Below are 18475 nucleotides of genomic sequence, written 5' to 3'. Positions count from 1 at the left end.
GGTGCTAGAGGCAGGCTGAGGGGGCCAAGCCCTCGGAGTCTGTCCGGCTTCCCCCAAGAGGCTCCAGTCTGCAGCCCCTCACGGGGAGCAGAGCGATCTGCAGGGCTTTGTCTGTGCCAGGCCCGGGGGGCAACGTCAGGTGCCCACTGATGGGCAGAGCTGGGGGAAGTCTGCTCTGGGGCCAGTCAGTCACCTACACTGTCCCCAGACCCAGGGGACCCGTAAGACCCTCCGCCACGCTGTGCAGTTCCCAGGAGCGAGTGGCAAAGTCAGGCCGTTCACCACCCTGCAAACCCGGTGCCACACTTAAGCTCCGGAGGCCTCCGGTCCCTGCCCCCGTCCCCGCGGGGTACCTCAGACGGAGTCAGGAAGGCGCCGGGAAGGGCAGTGCACTGTGCACGGAGGAGGCCTGGCGGCCCTCCCTGTCCTTGACCCCCCCAGCAGGCTCTCCTGCTCCTGCTCCCTTTACCCTGGCGATGCCCGCAGGCTCCTCCCCACCCCCAGAAAACGCGGCCAGGAGAGGGATCACAACGTGGAGAGCACAAGGTCCCATTTATTGGAATTTTAAAGACAGCAAGACGAGAGGAAGGCCTCCCTCCCCCTGAAATAGCCTCATCTTCTCTGCCCTCAGGGCTCCGCGGGGGGACAAGGCCCTCAGTCCTCAGGGCCCCCAGAGGGCAGCGCTCCAGGGCGGGGGAGGGGTGGGGGCAGGGGAACCCTAGGCCAGGCTGCGGTGGGGGGGCTGGAACGGGAAGGGAGACGTGCACCCTCACCCCTTGGCTCGCACCCTCTCCCCGAGACCTGGTGTGGCCCCCGGACCCTGGGGCGGGCTGGCAGACGGCTCATGCAACAGTGAGTGAGCAGGTGGCGGCCTGGGAACCGGGCCCCACTGCCCTGGGCGGGGCCGGACGGCGAGAAGGGGCCATGCTGGCCACGGCAGGTCCACACAGGAGAATCTGCAGTTACACATGGGAGGGTCGGAGGGGGGCCCCTCGGTCCCGGGCTGTGGCCGGCAGGAGGCGGGGGCGCGAGGGGAGGTGTGACGGCGCTGCCCCGTCAGGGCCAGGACCCAGGCCCGCCACGCCGCCTGAGTGGGGCCCCGAGCTCCGGCTACTCCTTGGCGCGGCCGATGATGGTGAGGATGTAGAGGAAGATGTTGATGATGTCGGTGTAGAGGTTCAGCGCGGCGAACACGTACTCCTCGGGGCTCAGGGACAGCTGCTTGTTCCCCAGCAGCAGCTGGGTGTCCACAGCCAGGAACTGGAGGGGAGGGCGGGCCGGTGAGGGTCACGCACCTGCCGCCTCGCTGCCCCTCTGGCCCGCCCCTTGCCCCCCCTCGCCCCCCCCTCGCCTGCCCCCAGCACTCACACAGGTGAAGAGCAGGGCGCCCAGCGAGGCGTACACGATCTCCAGGATGCGGTTGCGGATGAAGATGCAGAGGATGGCGAAGGCGACCAGCACCACCAGGCTCACCAGCAGCACGCCCATGCACGACGTGAAGTCGTAGCGGGTCTGCGGGCACGGGGGTGGGGGGGACAGGGGTCTGGGTGCCGGCCCGGAGGGCGTCTGGGCCCGCGGGGCCAGCAGCCCGGCCTTCCAGAGCCCCTCACCTGCATGGAGAAGATGACCACCGTGAAGCAGACCGTCGTCGTGATGCCCACGGCCATGATGACCGCCTCCGTGTTGTAGAAGCTGGCGATCATGCCCACCATGTAGGACAGGCTGACGGTCAGGATCGACTGTGGGGACACAGAGCCTTGTGTGGGGGCAGCGGCTCCCCACCCCCGCCCCGCCCCATCCCCACCCTTCTGTGGCTGCAAAGAGGGGGGGCAGCAGGTGAGGATGCTGGGGGAGGGGGCAGGCTGGGCGCTGGGGTTACCAGGGCAACAAGGTTCCAGGGATGCTTGCGCCGGAAGTCTCCACAGCAGCTGAGGACGATGAGGGAGACGAAGAAGACAGCATAGGACACGTAGTAGGTCCACACGTTCTCCCGCACGAAGCCCTTCACCTTCCCGACGAAGGTGAACACAGCCACAGTGGACAGTGTCACAGACAGCTGCAGGGTCAGCACCAGGAACACCTAGGGTGGGAGCCGGCTCAGAGCCCCCGCCGGGGGCCTCCGCACCTGCCCCTCCCCTGCCCCCAGCCTCCTTCCCGCACCTTCCGGATGAAGGCCTGGCGGATGCCCTTGTCGTCCCAGTTGGTGGCGGGGAAGTCCTGGTTGTCGTAGTAGGATGGGGGGCCCTCTTCATGGTAGTTTCCATGCTGAGGTGCTGAGGGGCGGGGGGGCTGGGTCAGCAGCTCAACTGGGCACCTGGAGCCCCTGCCCCTCCCCCCACAGCTTCACCCCTCATACTCACAGCCAGGGTCCGGTACCGGGAAGGCCTGTGGTTGTCCATAGGGGTTGGGGGGAAAGGGGCTCTGTGGATATGGCCCCTGAGGGTAGCCCCCTTGAGGGTAAGGGCCCTGGGGGTAGCCCCCTTGGGGGTAGGGGCCCTGCGGGTAGCCACCTTGGGGGTAGGAGCTGGGGCCCTGGGGGTACCCTGGCTGGCCATATGGAGAAGGCTGAAAGGGGGCTTGTGGGTAAGGGGCTCCAGGGTAGGGAGGCATGGAGGGCTGGGGTCCCCCAGGATATCCAGGGTTGTGGGGAGGATAGCTGTCCCCAGACACCAAGAAACTCTTTTCATGGGGCATGGCCTCAGAGTCTGCGGTCTCCCCCTAGAGGAGAGAGAGAGAAAAGTCAGCCCCGCAGTGACAGGTCCCCGGAAGCAGCCACCGCTGCCCCGCCCCACCTGCTGCAGGGAACCAGGACACAAAGGGGGGCATTCATGACTTTTGCCCCCAGGGCCATTGGCAACCCGTGAGCAGAAGGACCACAAAGCCATGGAGGAGTGGTTGGCAGGCTGTGGGGCTTTGGAAGAGGCCGTTCTAAGACCACCCCAAAAGTGGAGGAGGGGACAGACAAGAGGATGACTTCGCCAGCTCCGGGATTTTTGGTTTTGGTTGTTTCTTAACAGCAAGTGGGGGAGCTTTGTGACCGCGGCGGCGGAGTCTCCCAGGTCAGAGCTCAGCCCGGGTCGGGGCTGGGGGCGCGGTCAGGGAGGTGTGGAGGTGAGCCCGGACCCTCCCCTTCGCCACCCTCCCCTTAAGCAGCTTTAAGGGGCCAGAGCCGGCGGCTATTTCTATCCCAGGAAATCCCCAGGCCATCTGTGAGCAGCGAGAGTCCTGACCCTTGTTCCAATGCAGGCCGGACTGTCCCTCGCTCCCAAGGTGGGGGGCAGCAGGCCTGGGTCGGCTGTCGGGGCGCCTGCCAGGAGGGCACGCCAGGAACAGCGGGGTGCGGGGGCGTGTGGGGGATGGAAGCGACCAGAGGGCGTGCGGGGGAACAAAGCGGGCGAGACGGCGAGGCGGATGGGGGCGGCGGCCACGGAACCCGCACCGAGGGCGGATGGGTGCCGCTGCCCGGTCAGGGGGCGCTCGGGCCGCGGGTCTCGTCGCAGCCGCCCCCGCCCCCGCCCCCTACTCCGCCGGCCCGCCGGCCCGCCGCCCGCCCGCCCGCCGCCCGCCGCCGCGCCGGGCCCGAGCGGGCCGGGCGCCCCGGCGGGACCTACCGACTGACCCTCCGCGACGCCGCTCGGCTGCGCAGGGCCCGCGCGGGGGCGGCCGGCCCAGCGGCCGAGCGGGTAGCCGCGCCGCTGCGCTCGGGCCAGGGACTCACCACTCGCGGGGCGCCTCCGGAACGGTGCGCACGGTGTCCGGTGCGCGACCGCGCGGTCGATGGCCGCTGCGCCCGCACCCACACCCGCACCCGCTCGGCGGCCGGCTCGGCTGGGCCTGCGCCTGCGGCTCCGGAGACGCTGCGGGGCCTTGTGACGGGGCGGGGCCTGGGCGGGGGCAGGGCCGGGGCGGGGCCGGGGCGGGGCCTGCGGCTGCGGAGACGCAGCCGGGCCTCGTGTCGGGGCGGGGCCTGGGCGGCGGGGCGGGGCGGGGCCTGGGGGCGGGGCGGGGCCTGGGGGCGGGGCGGGGAGGCGGTGGAGCTGGGCTGCGGGCCCGGGCTGCACCGGGAGCTCTGGGCTTCTCGCTGTTGGGTCGTACCCGCTGTGGCCGCCGTGCTGGCTCCTTTCCGAGCCCCAGGCCGGCGCCCGGCGTCCCCCACTGTCCGCGGAAGGGCAGGCTTGGGCGGCGGGGGCTGAAGACCCTGGAGGCAGAGGCCCGGCCTGGCCGCTTGGGTTCGGGGAGCTGGAAGTGCATTCCGGAGCCTGGGACGCGCTGCCCGAGACTCCAGGCCGCGCTGGTCTTCAAACCCCGCTCTCCCTCTTCTCTCGCCCTTTCGTGCGGGCTCTCCCAAACTTGCGGGCCTTCCCCTCTGAGCGCCCCCCCCCCGCTCCCGCAAAGTCACTGAGACCACACTAGACCTGCTATGTCTTGCGTCCTCACCGCATCCTCGCGGACCGTGAAGGTGGCCTTCTCAGCCCCGCGTCATCGCCGGGGCCGCAGGTCAAGTCAGCTTCTTCCCGGGACTCCTGCAGTGCTGCTGGGGCCGGCGGACTGCCGCAGCCCGGTCGGTTTGGGCCGCAGTGCCTGGGGGCCCTGTTCGTGGCCCTCCCCAGACCCGCAGTGGTTCGGAGAATGCTCCCATGGAGCGCTGGCCCACCGTGCAAGACCAGGGGTAGCTGGGGAAGCCCTGAGCTGACTCTGCTCCTGCTGGTGTTACAGACTTGCCCCTCACGGCGGGTTCCCAGCGGCCACCAGTGTGACAGCTGATCCACAAAAATCCCGGAAAACTTAGCCCCCTGGTCGCGGTGGGTCCTGCTCTGGCACAGGCTTGGAGCCTGGCCGCGGGTTGGGGTGTGAGACACGCCTGAGACAGTGTGTGAAAGGTGATCTGCTCTAGGACAAGAGAAGACATGGGCAGGCAGGGTGTAGAACCGGAAGCCCACGCAATTTACGGGGCTCACGTCAAGAAAAATCATTAGAAACGAAAACTATGAAGTGGAGGTCGGGGCCTTGGATGGGGCCCAAGCAAGTCAAAGGACCTTAGGGACTTTTTTTTTTTTTTTAAAGATTTTATTTATTTAGGGCACCTGGGTGGCTCAGTGGGTTAAAGCCTCTGCCTCCGGCTCAGGTCATGGTCTCGGGGTCCTGGTCTCGGGGTCCTGGGATCGAGCCCCGCATTGGGCTCTCTGCTCGGTGGGGAACCTGCTTCCTCCTCTCTCTCTCTGCCTGCCTCTCTGCCTACTTGTGATCTCTGTCAAACAAATTTTTAAAATCTTTTTAAAAAAAAGATTTTATTTATTTATTTGACAGAGAGACACAGGGAGAGAGGGAACACAAGTAGGGGGAGTGGGAGAGGGAGAAGCAGGCTTCCTGCTGACCAGGGAGCCCAGTGGGGGGCTCCATCTCAGGACCCTGATGTCATGACCTGAGCTAAAGACAGACATTTAATCATCTGAGCCCTCAAAGCGCTCCAATCCTTAGGGACTTTAGGGTCAAGTTAACTCTACCAAGAAGAGTGCGCTGAGGGGAGCCATGGGGGTGGTAGCCGGGGGCTCTGAGAGGCCCATCCCTGCAGAGGGACAGGCCCATGCTTGGGTGCTGAGGAGGGGAGTGTCTGTTACTCTACGGAAAGAGGTTGGAGCTGGCTGAGCAGGGGGAGTGCAGGGAGGGTGGGGACGGAGAGGGGATTGGGACCTGGTCGGGCCAAGCCTGGCAGGGCCCCCAAAGGACTTTGGCTTTTACTGAGTAATTCTGGCTTTTCCCATGGCTTAAGCTGGAGCTGTGGGTGCCACTTCACAAGGCTCCGCTTCCCTCTCTGTTGAGGACGGACAGTAGGGTTGGGTAGGCGTGTCAGAGGGAGACGAAAACAAGAGGCTAGTGCAGTGACCCAGGGAGGAGACGAGGGAGGCTCAGGCCAGGGTGCTGGGGGTGCAGCCTGTGTGCAGGCTCCCCAGGTCCCCCCGGACGAGCCACGGGGTCAGTGAGAGGTTCCCAGCTGCCATGGGAACGAATCTGGGAGGCTGGAGGCAGATGACCAAAGGTGGGGCGGTCGGTAGCAAGAGCGCAGGTGGACCCTAAAGGTGCAGCCGGGGGGAGGCCCCGCACCACCCTGGGTCCTGTCTGCGCCTCCCTTTCCCCTTCTGTGATGAGGATCTGCTCAGTAGCACATGTCGGCAGAGCGTGTGACCTCTGCTGGGTTGTCCATGACAGTGACGATGGCGTCTGCATCGGGTGGGAAGACGCACAGATGCGCAGACCAGGGAGCCCCCGGGAGGACAGCAGACAGCGGCTGTGCTGGGCGGGGTGGAGGCTGTGCTGGGCCAGGGTGGGAGCTGTTCCCCTTCAGCAGCCTGTGGGCCCTCAGCTGGCTGTGGACCCTGACGCCCCACTCCACCCCTGCCTACAGCTACAGGGCCGGTGGGCCTGGAAGGAGCACAGGCTCCGTGGTGCGGGCTGAGCCCGAGGCCAGCCCCGCCCATGTGCAGCTGCAGGGACTGTCCCCCACTCCCTGCCTGTGCCCCAGCAGCCAGAGCAGCGCGGCCAGACCCTGCTGTGTGCCACGGAGCACCGAGTGCCACCCCGCTCTGCCCTGGACAGTCCCCGGCCAGACTGGGTCCTGGCCCACCTGCCCCAGCCCCTCTCCGAGGCAGGGGAGTCGCAAGATTGGGGCAGGTGTGCTTTTTGGGGGGACGCTGGGAGCCGGCCTGCACCTTCCCCCGCAGGAGTCTGAGTCCTGGAGACCCTGGGCCTGAGGGGGTTGAGGCGTCCCCGGCCCAGCAGCGGATGTGGTGGGGAGCGTCTCCCCGAGGGCCTGCTGCTGCGGGGGCTGTGTCTGGAGCCCGTGCTCCGCAGTGGCAGGGGGGCCCAGGAGGGCCTGGACTGCCCACCTGGGCACCTGCACACGGTTGCCTCCTCCAGCAGCGGCAGGCTGAAGGGAGCTGCATAGACAGACGCGGCTCCGCTCTCCCTGCTCCTCAGAGCCCCGACGGGCCTCTGTCCTGTCCTTTCCTCCGAGTGGCCAGGTGGGTCCTACAGCAGGACCCCCAGTGGCGGCGCTCAGGGCTGAGCCTGCCCCCCCCCGTGACATCGTGGAGCCCGAGCAGCTTGCCACGGACACCGGCGGAGGGAACGACCTGGTCACGGTGGGGCCAGGGGCCAACGAGCATGGAGAGCCAGTGAGGGCGCTGAGGAGGGCGGGCTGGGGACACTGTGCTCCGAGGAGGAAGCAGGGCAGACAGGAGCCTCTCTACGGATGGGTCCCCTTGGGTCTCTTGGCCAGGCTGGGCCACTCAGCTTGGGGTTTACCGGGTTACTGGGATGGGGAGCTGGCGGGCCATGGCCTGTGGGGTCTCCAGACCCAGTGGGCCCCGTGGAGACGGCCAGCAGGTCTTTGGAGCAGGTTTCCACACACCCTGCAGCCCCCAGACTGCATAGGCAGTGACCAAGAGAAGGTGCACATGGGTAGGGCTCTCTGGGGACCCCAGCACACCCTGGGGCCCTTTCTTGACCTGGCCTTCTACCTTGTGTTGCGTTGTGTTGTGTTGTGTTGTGTTGCATTGTGTTGTGTTGTGCTGTGTTGTGTTGTGACCCTGTACCTTTCCCCTTCTCTCCATCGTTCACCTGCCTTACCCTGTACCCTGCACCCTGCCTGGGCTTGGCCACTGACCCCACATCTCTCCCTGACCCCAGCAGAGGTCTGAGTGTGGCCGGCCACCCTGGAGGACCTGGGTGGGGAGGACTTGCTGTCTCACAGCTGAGCGTAGTGGGGGTCTGAGGGGCGTCCAGAGTGGAATCCCGCCTCCAGGGCCCGGGAGGGGGCTGGGGTGGCCACAGGGGACATCGCCACGCTGTGGTGAACCTGTGGGAGGCAGAAGACAAGCTCGTGGGCAGGGAGCTGGTGGCCCGTCCGGTGGTGCGCGTGGCTTTCAGGCAGGGTGTAGCTGAGCTGGGTGGGGTGCTGGGGGCTGCCTGGGAGGCACGGGTCGAGGAGGAGATTGTGGGGCCCCGGGAGCCCATCTGGAGTCGAGATGTGAGTGTTGCCCAGGAGGTGATGGCACCGGTCTCCAGAACTTTGGGGCCCCACCACCTAGCAGGATTGCCGGCTGCCCCCCACCTCGCTCGGGATCAGAGTTTGGCTTTTGTCTTGGCAGCTTTGGGCCCCAGCTGTGACCCTGCACCCGGCTTGGGGAGGGCGGGGGGGGGCAGCCATCGGGGTCCAGTGCCCTAGGAATGGCCCAGATCCCCTGGGTCTCCAGGTGTCTCAGCAGAGGCGGGAGGGTCCTTGGACAGGCTGGGGTCTGGCGGAGAGCAGCAGGGAGGCCCGGGTGGGGTCGTGGGGCAGCTGCTCACTTGGGATCCGCATGGCCCAGGCGCGTCCACACCCTGTGCTGCCGCCCTCCTGCGGTCACCCACTCGACTCGTGGCACCACATTGCCTTGCTGAGAGCCCCTCCCCACCCCCCACCCCCAGCTGTCACTCTGGCCCCTCGGACGAGGGCCCATGGGGCTCCCTAGTCCTGTCCCTGCTCTGGGGGTGGGGGGAGACAGAAGGGTGTAGAGCGCAGGGGGCCCCAGGATCTGACAGGCCAGAGCAGGGGTCCCCGTTTTGCAGACTGCGGCCCAGTGAGGGCGGAGGGTGGCACCCGCGCTCCTTGTCGGAAGCGCGGGGTGGTGGCGCCATCCCGTGGCCACTGTAAGGATTACGCACCCCGTAGATAAGGGACTGGCGCTGTTCTGGGGACCCCCCCCCTACAGCGTCTGCCCCAGCGGGACCTGCTGCACTATTTTTATTCGCTAAATGTGGCAACTCTGAGCATGGGTGTGTTTCACTTTTTAAACTTTTTTGGAGATTGTGTTTATTTGACAGAGAGCATGAGCGCAAGCAGGGGAGCAGCGGAGGGAGAGGGAGAAGCAGGCTCCCTGCTGAGCAGGGACCCCCCCCCCGAATTGGGGCTCGATCCCGGGACCCGAGCCGAAGGCAGATGCCTCACTGACTGAGCCACCCAGGCGGCCCCGGCCCTATGGGTGTGCTTCAAACACTGGGAAGCACTGGGTGGGGGACACCGAGAGTGAGCCCCCGCCTGTCAGGCAGCGGGAAGGAGAGGCTGCAGAGGGCCTCAGGAGGCGGCCAGGGGGTGAGGGCAGTGGCCGGAGCTGAACCGAGCCGCCGGGGGAGTGACCATGAGGTGAGGACAGGTGCAGATGAGCCGGTCAGGTGAGGGAGGGGGGCGGGCTGGGTGCTCGCCGGGTAGACAGGCGGGAGGAAGGGGCCTTGCAGAGCCCAGGCCTCTGTGGTGGCCGAGGCCAGCCAGGCACTCCGGACGCTAGATGCACAGAGCTGCAGGCGGGCGGGGCAGCAGAAGTGACCCGCCGCCGGGCAGAGATGCAGAGCGCCCCCCCTTCCCCAGATGGCCCAGCACCGCTGTTTTCCTACAGGCGGTAGCTCCAGCTCAGAGGGCCCCTTCCCTCGCGCTTGGACTTAGCAGCTCTCCCTTCTGCTCTGCGGAAACAGGCTCCGCCGCTCCCACCCCCCTCGCAGGGCTTGCAGGCTCCAGGCTCTTGATCGTGGCACTCGCGGCTTGTGTTTCCTGAACAACGTCAGAGACCGTTTCCTGACTCGCTCCGTGGGGTGCGGAGATCGCACGGTCTGGCCAGTTGCGTTTTTCTTACGTTATCAAGGTTGACAGGTGTCACTTCCTAGTTTGTGACCACCGTGATGGCAACAGAAAGTATTTACCAATGAACCAGAGGAAACCAGGAAGCGAAATCCTCGTTATTAAGACTGTGTTGCATGAAAGAGAATTATGCAGGGCGCCTGGGTGGCTCAGTGGGTTAAGCCGCTGCCTTCGGCTCAGGTCATGATCTCAGGGTCCTGGGATCGAGTCCCGCATCGGGCTCTCTGCTCAGCAGGGAGCCTGCTTCCCTCTCTCTCTCTGCCTGCCTCTCCATCTACTTGTGATTTCTCTCTGTCAAATAAATAAACAAAATCTTTAAAAAAAAAAAAAAAAAGAAACTTCTTAAGAAAGAGAATTATGCAAGGATTCAAAGACTAACGGTCCGTTTTCTTCCCCTCCTCCTCCTCCTTTACGTAGGCTCCGTGTCCAGTGCGGGGTTTGAACCTTGAGCACATGACCCTGAGATCAGGAGTCACGGGGTCAACTGACCGAGCCAGCCAGGCTCTGCAGACCCAGGGCTCTTCATCTTTATTTTATTTTTTTTTAACTTTCACTTTTTTTTTCCTGTGTGGTTACCCTCTGTGGCCCCTGTCCCCAGCCTGTACAGACTCTGTTTAGCAGAGAACCTCCCTGACTGGCCAGGAAACATTTACTTTGCTTTTTACCATTAGAGGTAACTTGCAACTGTAATTGGCGGAAACTTGTTTTTCGAGTGAAAGCTGCTCTGTGTTTGAGACATAGTTAAGACAAGTTAAAACAAGTTAAATAAGCACAGTGAGATCTTGCGTATCTTAAAATGTCCTTATTTTGTCCTCATTAGTAGTGTAGGCAGGCATAGTGTTCAGGATCAAACTACGTTTTCCTTCCAAGCTCTGAAAGACATTGCCCTTTTCTTTTCACTTAAAAAACATTGTTTTAGGAAAGCTAAAAAAAATCCATTTATGGTCTCTTAGCACCTAGTAGCATTGGTGGTGAGCATGTGGCGTTTTTCCCAGATTTTTCCCCACTTGCATATGACTTAGGGGTGTGTGCGCGCATGCGTGTGTGTGTGTGTGCGTGTGTGTCTGGGTACTTGGGAGTTTCCCCAGCAGGTAGGTGCCAGGGATGTGTCTTTCACCTTTGTCCTTCTGGGCCTTTTTATGGATCCTTTCCACCAGCAGACGCCAGCTCGGGGCAGGGAAACTGGGCTCCAGGGCGCCCTCCCTGGAAGGGGCTGGCCCCCTGTGTACCACCTTCCCCATGGGAGGGTCCCCATGGGTCCCCATCTCCTCCCTTTAGCTCTGAGCTGGGGGCCACTTCCCCAGCTCCACCTCCTGACCTCACCACCCAGTCTGCCCACTGGACTCTATGCCCGCATTCCATTCCCAGCTTTTTCAGACTGATTCTTTCTCCAAGCAGCCAGTCCTGGTGCGTGGATGTGATACTCTCTTGCCTCCCCCTAAAGAGATTAGTTGGAATTTCTTTGGAAGCTCTGTTTGAGCCGCTGAGTTGGCTCCATTGCGGCTGGCTGCTGGTCTTCCCAGTGCTGAGGGGTCCGGGCCATCTCGTGGGATCTCAGGAACGTCCTGTGTGCAGTAGGGGCACCTAGCTCAGCTTTGCCCTGTAGAGCCTGGCTGTGGGTGCCGGGGCCTGGTGAGTGCTTGGGCTTGCCCACCTGCAACCCTCCTCCTGCAAGGACCAGACTTCCCTGGAGGGAGCAAGGCTTCTGAGAAGCCTTCCAGCGCTACTTGGGCCCCCATCCGGGCGGCTAATGTCTGCCTAACCTCTGCAGCGGGATGCAGCGTGACTGGAGCTCGACCATCTCCCCAGACCCTGAACTCCACCAAGAGAAGGCTCTTGGCTTCCAGGCTCAGCTCTGCTGTGGGTTCCCCAGGGGGTTGGGGGGAGTAGGGGTAGAAGCGTCTCCTGAGAGCCTGGCCTTGGATGGCTTTCCCAGGGTGGAGCGCGTGAGCGTGGGCTGAAGCAGCAGGTCCCACGTCCCGGGGAGCACCTGGAACAGGCCCCTTAGAGACGCCCAGGGGAGCAGGTCCTGTGCCACGGCCCATCCCCCGGGCAGTCCCACACATGTGCGCAGGACTTCAGCCACAGCTAGGGAGGCTTTGACAGGCCAGGCAGTGGTCTCCAGCTCTGGTCACCCGAGACCATCTTGACCCTCGCCTGTCCCCTGCAGGCACACTCTGTGGGCAGGGGCGTGCCTCCCTGTCCCTGCAGGACCGCTACTGGGCCCCAGCGCTGATGGCCACAAGGCGGTGTTCCCGGTGGTGGAAACCTGTGGGCACCCCCCCAACCCCCTGTGCGCCCCTGGCCACGTGTTCCTGCGCCAGGAGCGGGGTGGTGGGCCTCGGCCAGCCCAGCATCTTTGTCATCCTTCGCGACACCCGGGCCCTGCCCACCCACCTCATTACTTGCAAGCGCATGCCCGGGCTCCCCCAGAGGACTCCTCTGGGCATTTGGGCCATTTTCCAGCCTCCTGACCCTCCTCCCCCCGCCCCCTCCAGTCTGGGCTCCTGGCTGCGCACGGCCTTCCCGCCCCCTGGGCTGCCCGAGTTGCCCCTGGGGTCGCCCCACCTCTGGCTGGGGGGAGTGGACAGGAGGGTGCGAACCTGGGGGACCAGGGCTGTGTCCCCGCTTGGGGGCCCGTACCCGCCGGAGCCGGCCCAGCCACCAGGGGTCAGCAGAGCCCGGAGGGAGGGTGGGCCCGCTCGACCCCTCCCGCCTCGGCCAAACCCCGACCGAGCGCCACGGTTTCCTGAATAAACGTCTACTGGAAACCAGGCGGCGGGGCCTACGGGACCTCTGGGTCCGATCTCTGCTAGGGAAATGGGGGACCCCGGCGTGGCTAGGGGCGAGGGCCGGCGGGCAGAGTCCGTGGCTCCTTCGGGGTAGCCCTGGTCCGCGGGCGGAGGCCGGACCCAGCGCGCACCCCTGCGACCCCACGTCGCCTTAGTGACACGCACGCTCCCCAACAACGTCTCCTTGCCGACCGGCCCGCCCTGTGCGCGCGGGGAGGCCTGCGCCCGGCCAGAGCGGCGCGCACCAGTCGGGCGCTGCTCGCCAAGCGAACGCGCGCTCCGGCCCGTCGCCTCGGGGAGGCCCCGGCCCCGCGCGCACCCGGGCGCGACGACCGCACGGGCGGCGCTCGGTTGGGGCCGGGGCGGGGCTCCGAGCTCGCCCCGCCTGCGCAGCTTCCGCGGCTCTCCCCGCCCGGCAGTCCCGTGGCGGCGACCGAGCCTAGCCGAGCTGAGCCACCAGGCACGTAGGACCCGGCGGGGGATGGAGAGGCGTGCGGCGCGCGGGAGCTGCGGGGCGGGGCTGGGGGCGCTGCGGCCTCAGGCGTCCCGGAACTAGGGGCTGCGTCGCGGCCCATGCTCCCTGCGGACGACACCACCTCTGCGCGCCCAGCACTGCGGAACTGGACGGGCGGTGCCCGGAGTGTGGGCAGGAAAGGCTGCTGGGGAGGCGCGGTGACAGCGGCGTGCCGGGCGGGGGGACCGGAGCAGAGGTGCGGGTGGAGGAGCGGTGGGGCGGGGAGGGGGTAGGCGGGGCGGGGTGGCCCCCAACTCCGGTGCCCGCTGTCTCCTCGCCAGCGCTTAGCCCCAGGGCGGAGGCACAGAGTCCATATTGTGCCCCCACTCCACCCGGCCCTGCCGGGACAGAGCCCCATTCACCTCCCGCACGCCAGCGCTCTTGGGGACCCGGAGCTGAAGAGCGGTCACGCGTGGGTGTGCGTGTGCCCCGGCAGCGCCGGCGGTGCGGGTGCGCGTGAGGCTCCGGGCTGGGGCAGGAGGGGAGGCCCGAGCTCCGCCCACGCCGCTGCGGCTCCCGATGCTCGCAGGCCTTCACTGCGGAGAGCAAGGTGGGACCGCGCGGAGGTGGGGGTGGGGAAGGGCGGTCGGGAGTCCTAGAGGCTGACACAGCTCGGAGGTAGAGCGCCCGTGTGGGCCGGGACCCCTCCCTGATGGCGGGGTGAGGGCAGGGAGTGCGGTCCGGGCTCCCTGATGGTGCGGCTGGCCTGCTGATCAGAGGTTTTCAGGGGACGTGCAGGTTTGGGACGCAGCCGGTGGGGGCTGGTTTCTGAGTGATGGCGTGAGCCCCGGCACAGACAGTGTGGAGGGGCCAGTGTCCTGGCGATAGACAAGGGAGTGAGGTCAGTGTTGGGGGGAGGGGTGTCTTTGTGTGGATGTCCCCAGGGTGAGCTGGAGGGAGTGAGGCCAGTTGTGGATGGGAGCAGAGTTGTCAGTGTCTGGGTTGGGGGGTCAGTACGTGTGAAGTGGGACCCAGGAGGGGAGTGAGGTTCGGTGTCCAGCTGGTTAGGGTGCGAAGGGTGCGGTCAATGTCCAGATTAAGGAAGTGGCGGTTGGTGTGCAGTAACCCCCTAAGCCCAGAAGTGTGACCCCCTCCTGCTCCCTCTCCAGGAGGCCATGTCAGGCGAGGACCACGAGGGGCGGCCGGTGGCTGAAGATGCCAACGGAGGCAGCGGCTCGCCCAGCCCTGGGGACACACTGCCCTGGAACCTGGGGAAGACACAGAGGACCCGGCGAAGCGGAGGGGGCTCCGGGGGCAATGGGAGCGTGCTGGACCCCGCCGAGCGGGCCGTCATCCGCATTGCAGGTAACGCCCTGGGCATCGTCGGCCCAGTTCGCACACTGGCGCCCACTTGCTGACTGAGCACCTGCCGGCGGCTCCCCGCGGGTGTCAGCGGTGGGAGCCCCGCTGCGCCTCGGGGGCAGGTGACCGCGGGCCGCACAGCGCCACCTGCTGGCCCCCGCCTGTCCGCCACAGGAGGCCCGCGCCGGAGCCCGAGGTTGAGTCGGGTCTGGAGGCGCCATCATGGGCCTCATGACCAGGAGCCAGTGCCCAGATGCCATGATACTTTCTGGGGCTTTTGGGGCAGGGCCACCTCCCAGGCCCCTTGCTCTCGACCGCAGCGCGGGGGAGCACGCAGGAGCCGGAGGGGAGGGGTCCCCGGTTGGCTAGAGCTGTGGGGCCTCCGTGGGCTGGGGGCCTGCCTTGGCCTCCAGCCGCTGCCCTACAGTGGAGGACTGGAAGGGCGCGGCCTGAGGCCCCTGCGAGTGCAGGGCGGGGCAGCTGGGGACGGCCCCTGCCCCTGGGAAGTGGGTGACCCAGGGCTGGAGGCCATCAGGCAGGCTGTGGCAGGAGGGGAAGGACCGGCTGAGGGTTCGCTGGCGCAGGCTGCACACAGCTGACCCCATTTCCCCCAGGACAGAATGAGGGCGAGGCATGTGGAGGGCAGGCCTGGCCCCTGCAGGAGGCCGGGGCGACACTGAGGCAGGTGGCCAGAAGCCTGCAAGGCCAGCGGCTGAGCGGCGAGGGGCTCGGTGGGGGCGAGGCCCGGTAGCAGCGCAAGGCAGTGCGGAGGCGCCGGACGCCGTGAGGGTGTGTGGGCGTCACATATGGGTTTTGAAGAAGGATTTTTACCCACGTGAAAGCAGATCACGAGTGTCCTTCCGCACCGCACTCCGTCTTTGGCGTCCGCCCCCGCCGTGGGGTGGTGGCCGCAGCCCTCCCCGGGCGAGCTGCCGTCGGGGCGTGGGCCGCGGGGTCTGCGGCCTGCAAAGGAGGACGTTCGTCTCCCGCGCTCGGACACGGGGGGCTTTGCCCATTTCGTGGATGGGAAAGAATCTGTCTTTTAGTTTCACCAAATCTTTTTTCTTTTGGCTGCGCATTGCCTATTTTGGTCTTTTTAGACTAAAATTGGTTGTGCTTTGAGGCTCTTTTTATATCGAAGCCACCAGCTCTGGTCTCCAGCGGCGGGAGGCGTCTCGGGAGCGGCGCAGGGAGGAGGGAGGGGCGCGCCCGGGGGCGGCCAGGTGAGGTAGCCCGGGACGTAGGGGCCGGCGGGGCTCGGGGTCGGGGCGGGAGGGGTGCGGCGGCCGGGAGCCTGCCCGGCCCGCCCCGCGCGGCCCCGGCCCCCTGGCCCCTCGCCCGGCCCCGCCCCGCCCGTGGGGCATCCTGGGTGCGGGGGGCGGGGCGGGGCCGCCCCTTTAAGCGGCGCGCGGCCGCGGGGCCGGTGGCCGCCGGGTCTGGAGGCCGCTCCGCGCCGCCCCGCCCCGCGCCCAGGCATGGCCGCCCCGCCGCCCCCGGGCCCGCCGCCCGACGAGCTGGACTTCATCCAGGCCTACGAGGAGGTGCGGGAGAAGTACAAAGGTACGGCGCCGCCGGCCCCGCGCACCGTGCGGGCGACCTGCCGTCCGGCCGGGCCCTGGCAGGTCCTCCAGCCTGACGGCCCGGCCTCTGACCGCTTGTCCGCCGTGGCCGCTCCTATCGCGGCTCCGGTTACCGCCCAGCCCGCCGCCTCGCCGGCCCCGCTGGAGCCCCCGCAGCTGCGGCGCCCCCGGGAGAGGCGGGAGCGGCGGGAGCGCCCGGCGGAGCCCCCGCGGTCATGCCCTTAATAGGGCATCGCGCGGCGAGGGTGGTGGGGTGGGCCGCGCCGCGGGCGGAGGCTCTCGGGGCCGGGGTCCAGTGTCCCCAGCCGGTGCCCAGCAGACACGTGGGTCAAGGCCGACCCCTCCCGCGCCCCTCAGCAGGGTGCCTCCCCCCGGGGGTGGGGGCCCCCGCGGCCACACCTGGCAGTGGGTCGCATACTTGTGGCCTCTCCTCACATCCCCAAACGGGCCCTCATCTAGGCTGCCACCCTTCCTTGGCAAGGACCTCCTCACTCCCCTTCTCCGACACCCCCCCTCCCCCGTAGGCAGCCGTGGGCTGGGGAAGACTGGGCAACCTTCCCTTCCTATTGAGAAGAACTGATTCTCTGGCTTTGACAGACCCCCTGGCCTGCTGCAGGGGCCCCCTGGGGCCTCCGACCTGCCCAGACCCTTGGTGCTGTCCTCGGAGGGCACACACAGCCCTGGCTCCTGGCCCACACAGGCTCAGGGCCGGTTGAGTGAGCTGCTGCAGAGGGTCGAGGCGGGGGCCCTGGGCAGAGCTGACCAGAGCTGTTTCCAGCTCCACGTGGCTGGCTCGGCCCCCAAGGGCAGCTCAGGGAGAGCTCCTGCTAGGGCCTCACCTTGCTCTCTGCCTACTGACCTCCCCCAGGCAGGGAGAGGTTGCAGAGCGCCTAGGGCTCTTCCCTGCCAGGCCCCCCTCCGCAAAGAGCTTCTGCGTGATCTCTGGCCGTGCTGTGCGGTCTCCTGCCCGTGCTGTGGCCGCCCCGTTGGCCTGGTCCTCACAGAGATGCTCCTGGGGTGACGGGCTGCTGAGGGAGGGAGTCTAGGTCCAGAGAGGGCCGGCCTGCTGCTCTTAGCTCCCAGAGCCAGCCTGGCCTTGGAGGGTTCATCTGGGTGGTTCCTGGGCATGGAAGCAGCTGCCCACGTGGGCCACAGCTCTCCTGTGTTTCCTGTGTCTGTCTCCTCTCAACTGTTTATGAAGTGGTCACTCTGAAGTAGGGACACCTACGCAAAATACACAGAATACATAGTGGTTTGTTCCAGAATCTTCCTTGGTATGATCGGGTTGGTCCAGATCCTGTCTGGGGCATCTGGGTGAGGCACACTGACCAGATTAGCCATGCTCCCTCTGCTCCCTGAGTTGGAGGCCGGCCTCCCAGGAGTGAGATCTGACAGGTCCCTGGGGGTTCTCCTGTCTCGGTGCCCCCCCTCCCCAACCCAGCCTCCCTGGATGCCAGGCTTGGTGTTGGACACACTGGGCTGTCTTGGCCCGTGTCCACCTCCTGGGCGTGGTGGCTGGAGGCTGACAAAAGGGCAGTCGGCGACTCGAGCCTGCTTCTTGCCCGAGGGTACACAGCGTGGACTCGCCGGGGCCCGTGGCCCAGCTCTCTGGTCTGGTGGTACTGGCAGCTGGGCATGGCTTGGTAGGAGAGTGAGTGCTGGGGGCTTCCCACATGGGCCTGGGCATCGGAGGGCTTCTGGGTCATACCAGGCACCCCTGGGACTCCTTAGCTCCTTTGAGTAAGGGTCTAGGTTGGTGCCTGTGGCCAGCCCAGGGCCACTGCCAAGGCCAGGAGGAGCCTAGAGGAGGCCATAGGTGGCTGGGCGATAGGCTGCAGGCCTGAGCACTATGCATGCCTTGGACCTACCAGAGGACCAAGGCCCTGGTCCACCCTGTCCCTGGAAGTGGAGGGCTCCCAGTGGGGGAGGGAGGAAAGGGGTGGCCCTTGATGCCAGCCAGTGTGCAGACGGGGAGGCCGAGCCCCCCTCTCTTGGGTCCCAGCTCAGCACTTTTCAGCTCTGCCTGGGGGACAGCCCCTCAGCCATGCCCAAGCTCTGCTGGTCCCTCACTGGGCCCACCAAGGACTCTGGCTTCTGCCTCCTGGTTTCTAGCCCAAGCTAGCTCTCACCTCCCAGCCCCACACATGAGAAGCTCCTTCCCCAGTGGCCCTTCCAAAGTCTAGCCACTCAGTCCCTGCCCCCAGTGATCCCTCCCCCCGCAGTGCCCCCGACCCCACCCCGGACACGTCATTCATTCCCCGGTTCTCCCCCTGGAAATCCCCAGTCCACCCTTCAGGGTCACTGCTCCTCCCAAACATTCTCAGTTTCCTGTCAGCCCGAGCCTTACCCTTGCCCATCCTCCTGCCTTCTGTCCAGGGCACATTCCTGTGGGGCTGGAGCCACTGGGTCTGTGGTGGGAGAGCTCTGGGTGCCCGTGGGAGGGGCTGCAAGGGCTCTCCTGAGTCCTGGTTCCCCAGAGCCTGGCCTAGAGCAACTCCGAGGCTGGCTGTGGGAGGCAGGGAGGGTGTGGGTGAGGGAGGACCCAGGCGGGCCAGGAGAGTGGGGTAAGGGTGCTGGTAGAGGGCAGCCCAGCTCCCCCTGGTGCTGTGTGCACAGG

At 66.3% G+C, this 18475-nt stretch overlaps 2 protein-coding genes across 11 annotated transcripts in view; one reads left to right on the top strand and one right to left on the bottom strand.

Moving 5' to 3' along the window:
* Positions 1 to 525: 525 nt before the first annotated feature.
* Positions 526 to 3878, bottom strand: GRINA (glutamate ionotropic receptor NMDA type subunit associated protein 1). 2 transcript variants are annotated; one of them, XM_032315880.1, is made up of 7 exons: positions 3719 to 3878; positions 2361 to 2718; positions 2161 to 2273; positions 1880 to 2080; positions 1611 to 1739; positions 1369 to 1512; positions 526 to 1260 (listed from the first exon to the last, which is right to left on the bottom strand). In XM_032315880.1, the coding sequence occupies exons 2-7, from the start codon at positions 2692 to 2694 to the stop codon at positions 1111 to 1113; spliced, it is 1071 nt and encodes a 356-aa protein (XP_032171771.1). In that variant the 5' UTR covers positions 2695 to 2718; positions 3719 to 3878; the 3' UTR covers positions 526 to 1110. The 2 variants fall into 2 exon arrangements, with proteins under 2 accessions (XP_032171771.1, XP_032171772.1); XM_032315881.1 differs by lacking the exon at positions 3719 to 3878 and adding an exon at positions 3612 to 3711.
* Positions 3879 to 12808: 8930 nt separating this feature from the next.
* The window catches only part of PLEC (plectin), a 55372-nt gene continuing 49705 nt past the window's right edge, over positions 12809 to 18475 (top strand). For 5 of the 9 annotated variants that reach the window (XM_032315849.1, XM_032315844.1, XM_032315842.1 and 2 more), the window contains exons 1-2: positions 12809 to 12922; positions 14086 to 14281. In XM_032315849.1, coding sequence (XP_032171740.1) covers positions 14092 to 14281 — 190 coding nt within the window. In that variant the 5' untranslated portion in view covers positions 12809 to 12922; positions 14086 to 14091. Of the gene's footprint in view, positions 12923 to 12952; positions 13173 to 14085; positions 14282 to 15707; positions 15839 to 18475 lie in introns of those variants that run through there. The other 4 variants (XM_032315855.1, XM_032315854.1, XM_032315841.1 and 1 more) reach the window with 3 other exon arrangements.

Source organism: Mustela erminea, chromosome 16 (genome assembly GCF_009829155.1).
Source record: "Mustela erminea isolate mMusErm1 chromosome 16, mMusErm1.Pri, whole genome shotgun sequence".
Classification (NCBI taxonomy): Eukaryota; Metazoa; Chordata; class Mammalia; order Carnivora; family Mustelidae; genus Mustela; species Mustela erminea.
Note: the sequence above shows the minus strand (reverse complement) of the source record. Positions and strands in the feature narration are given on the sequence as shown.

Excerpts from the sequence above, each read along its gene's own strand:
- GRINA (XM_032315880.1), bottom strand. The coding sequence starts at position 2,694 with ATGCCCCATGAAAAGAGTTTCTTGGTGTCTGGGGACAGCTATCCTCCC. Across the intron at positions 2,081-2,160 it reads GCCAGGCCTTCATCCGGAAG|GTGTTCCTGGTGCTGACCCT; the intron begins GTGCGGGAAGGA and ends CTCCCACCCTAG. Across the intron at positions 1,261-1,368 it reads GCGCCCTGCTCTTCACCTGT|TTCCTGGCTGTGGACACCCA; the intron begins GTGAGTGCTGGG and ends CCTCCCCTCCAG.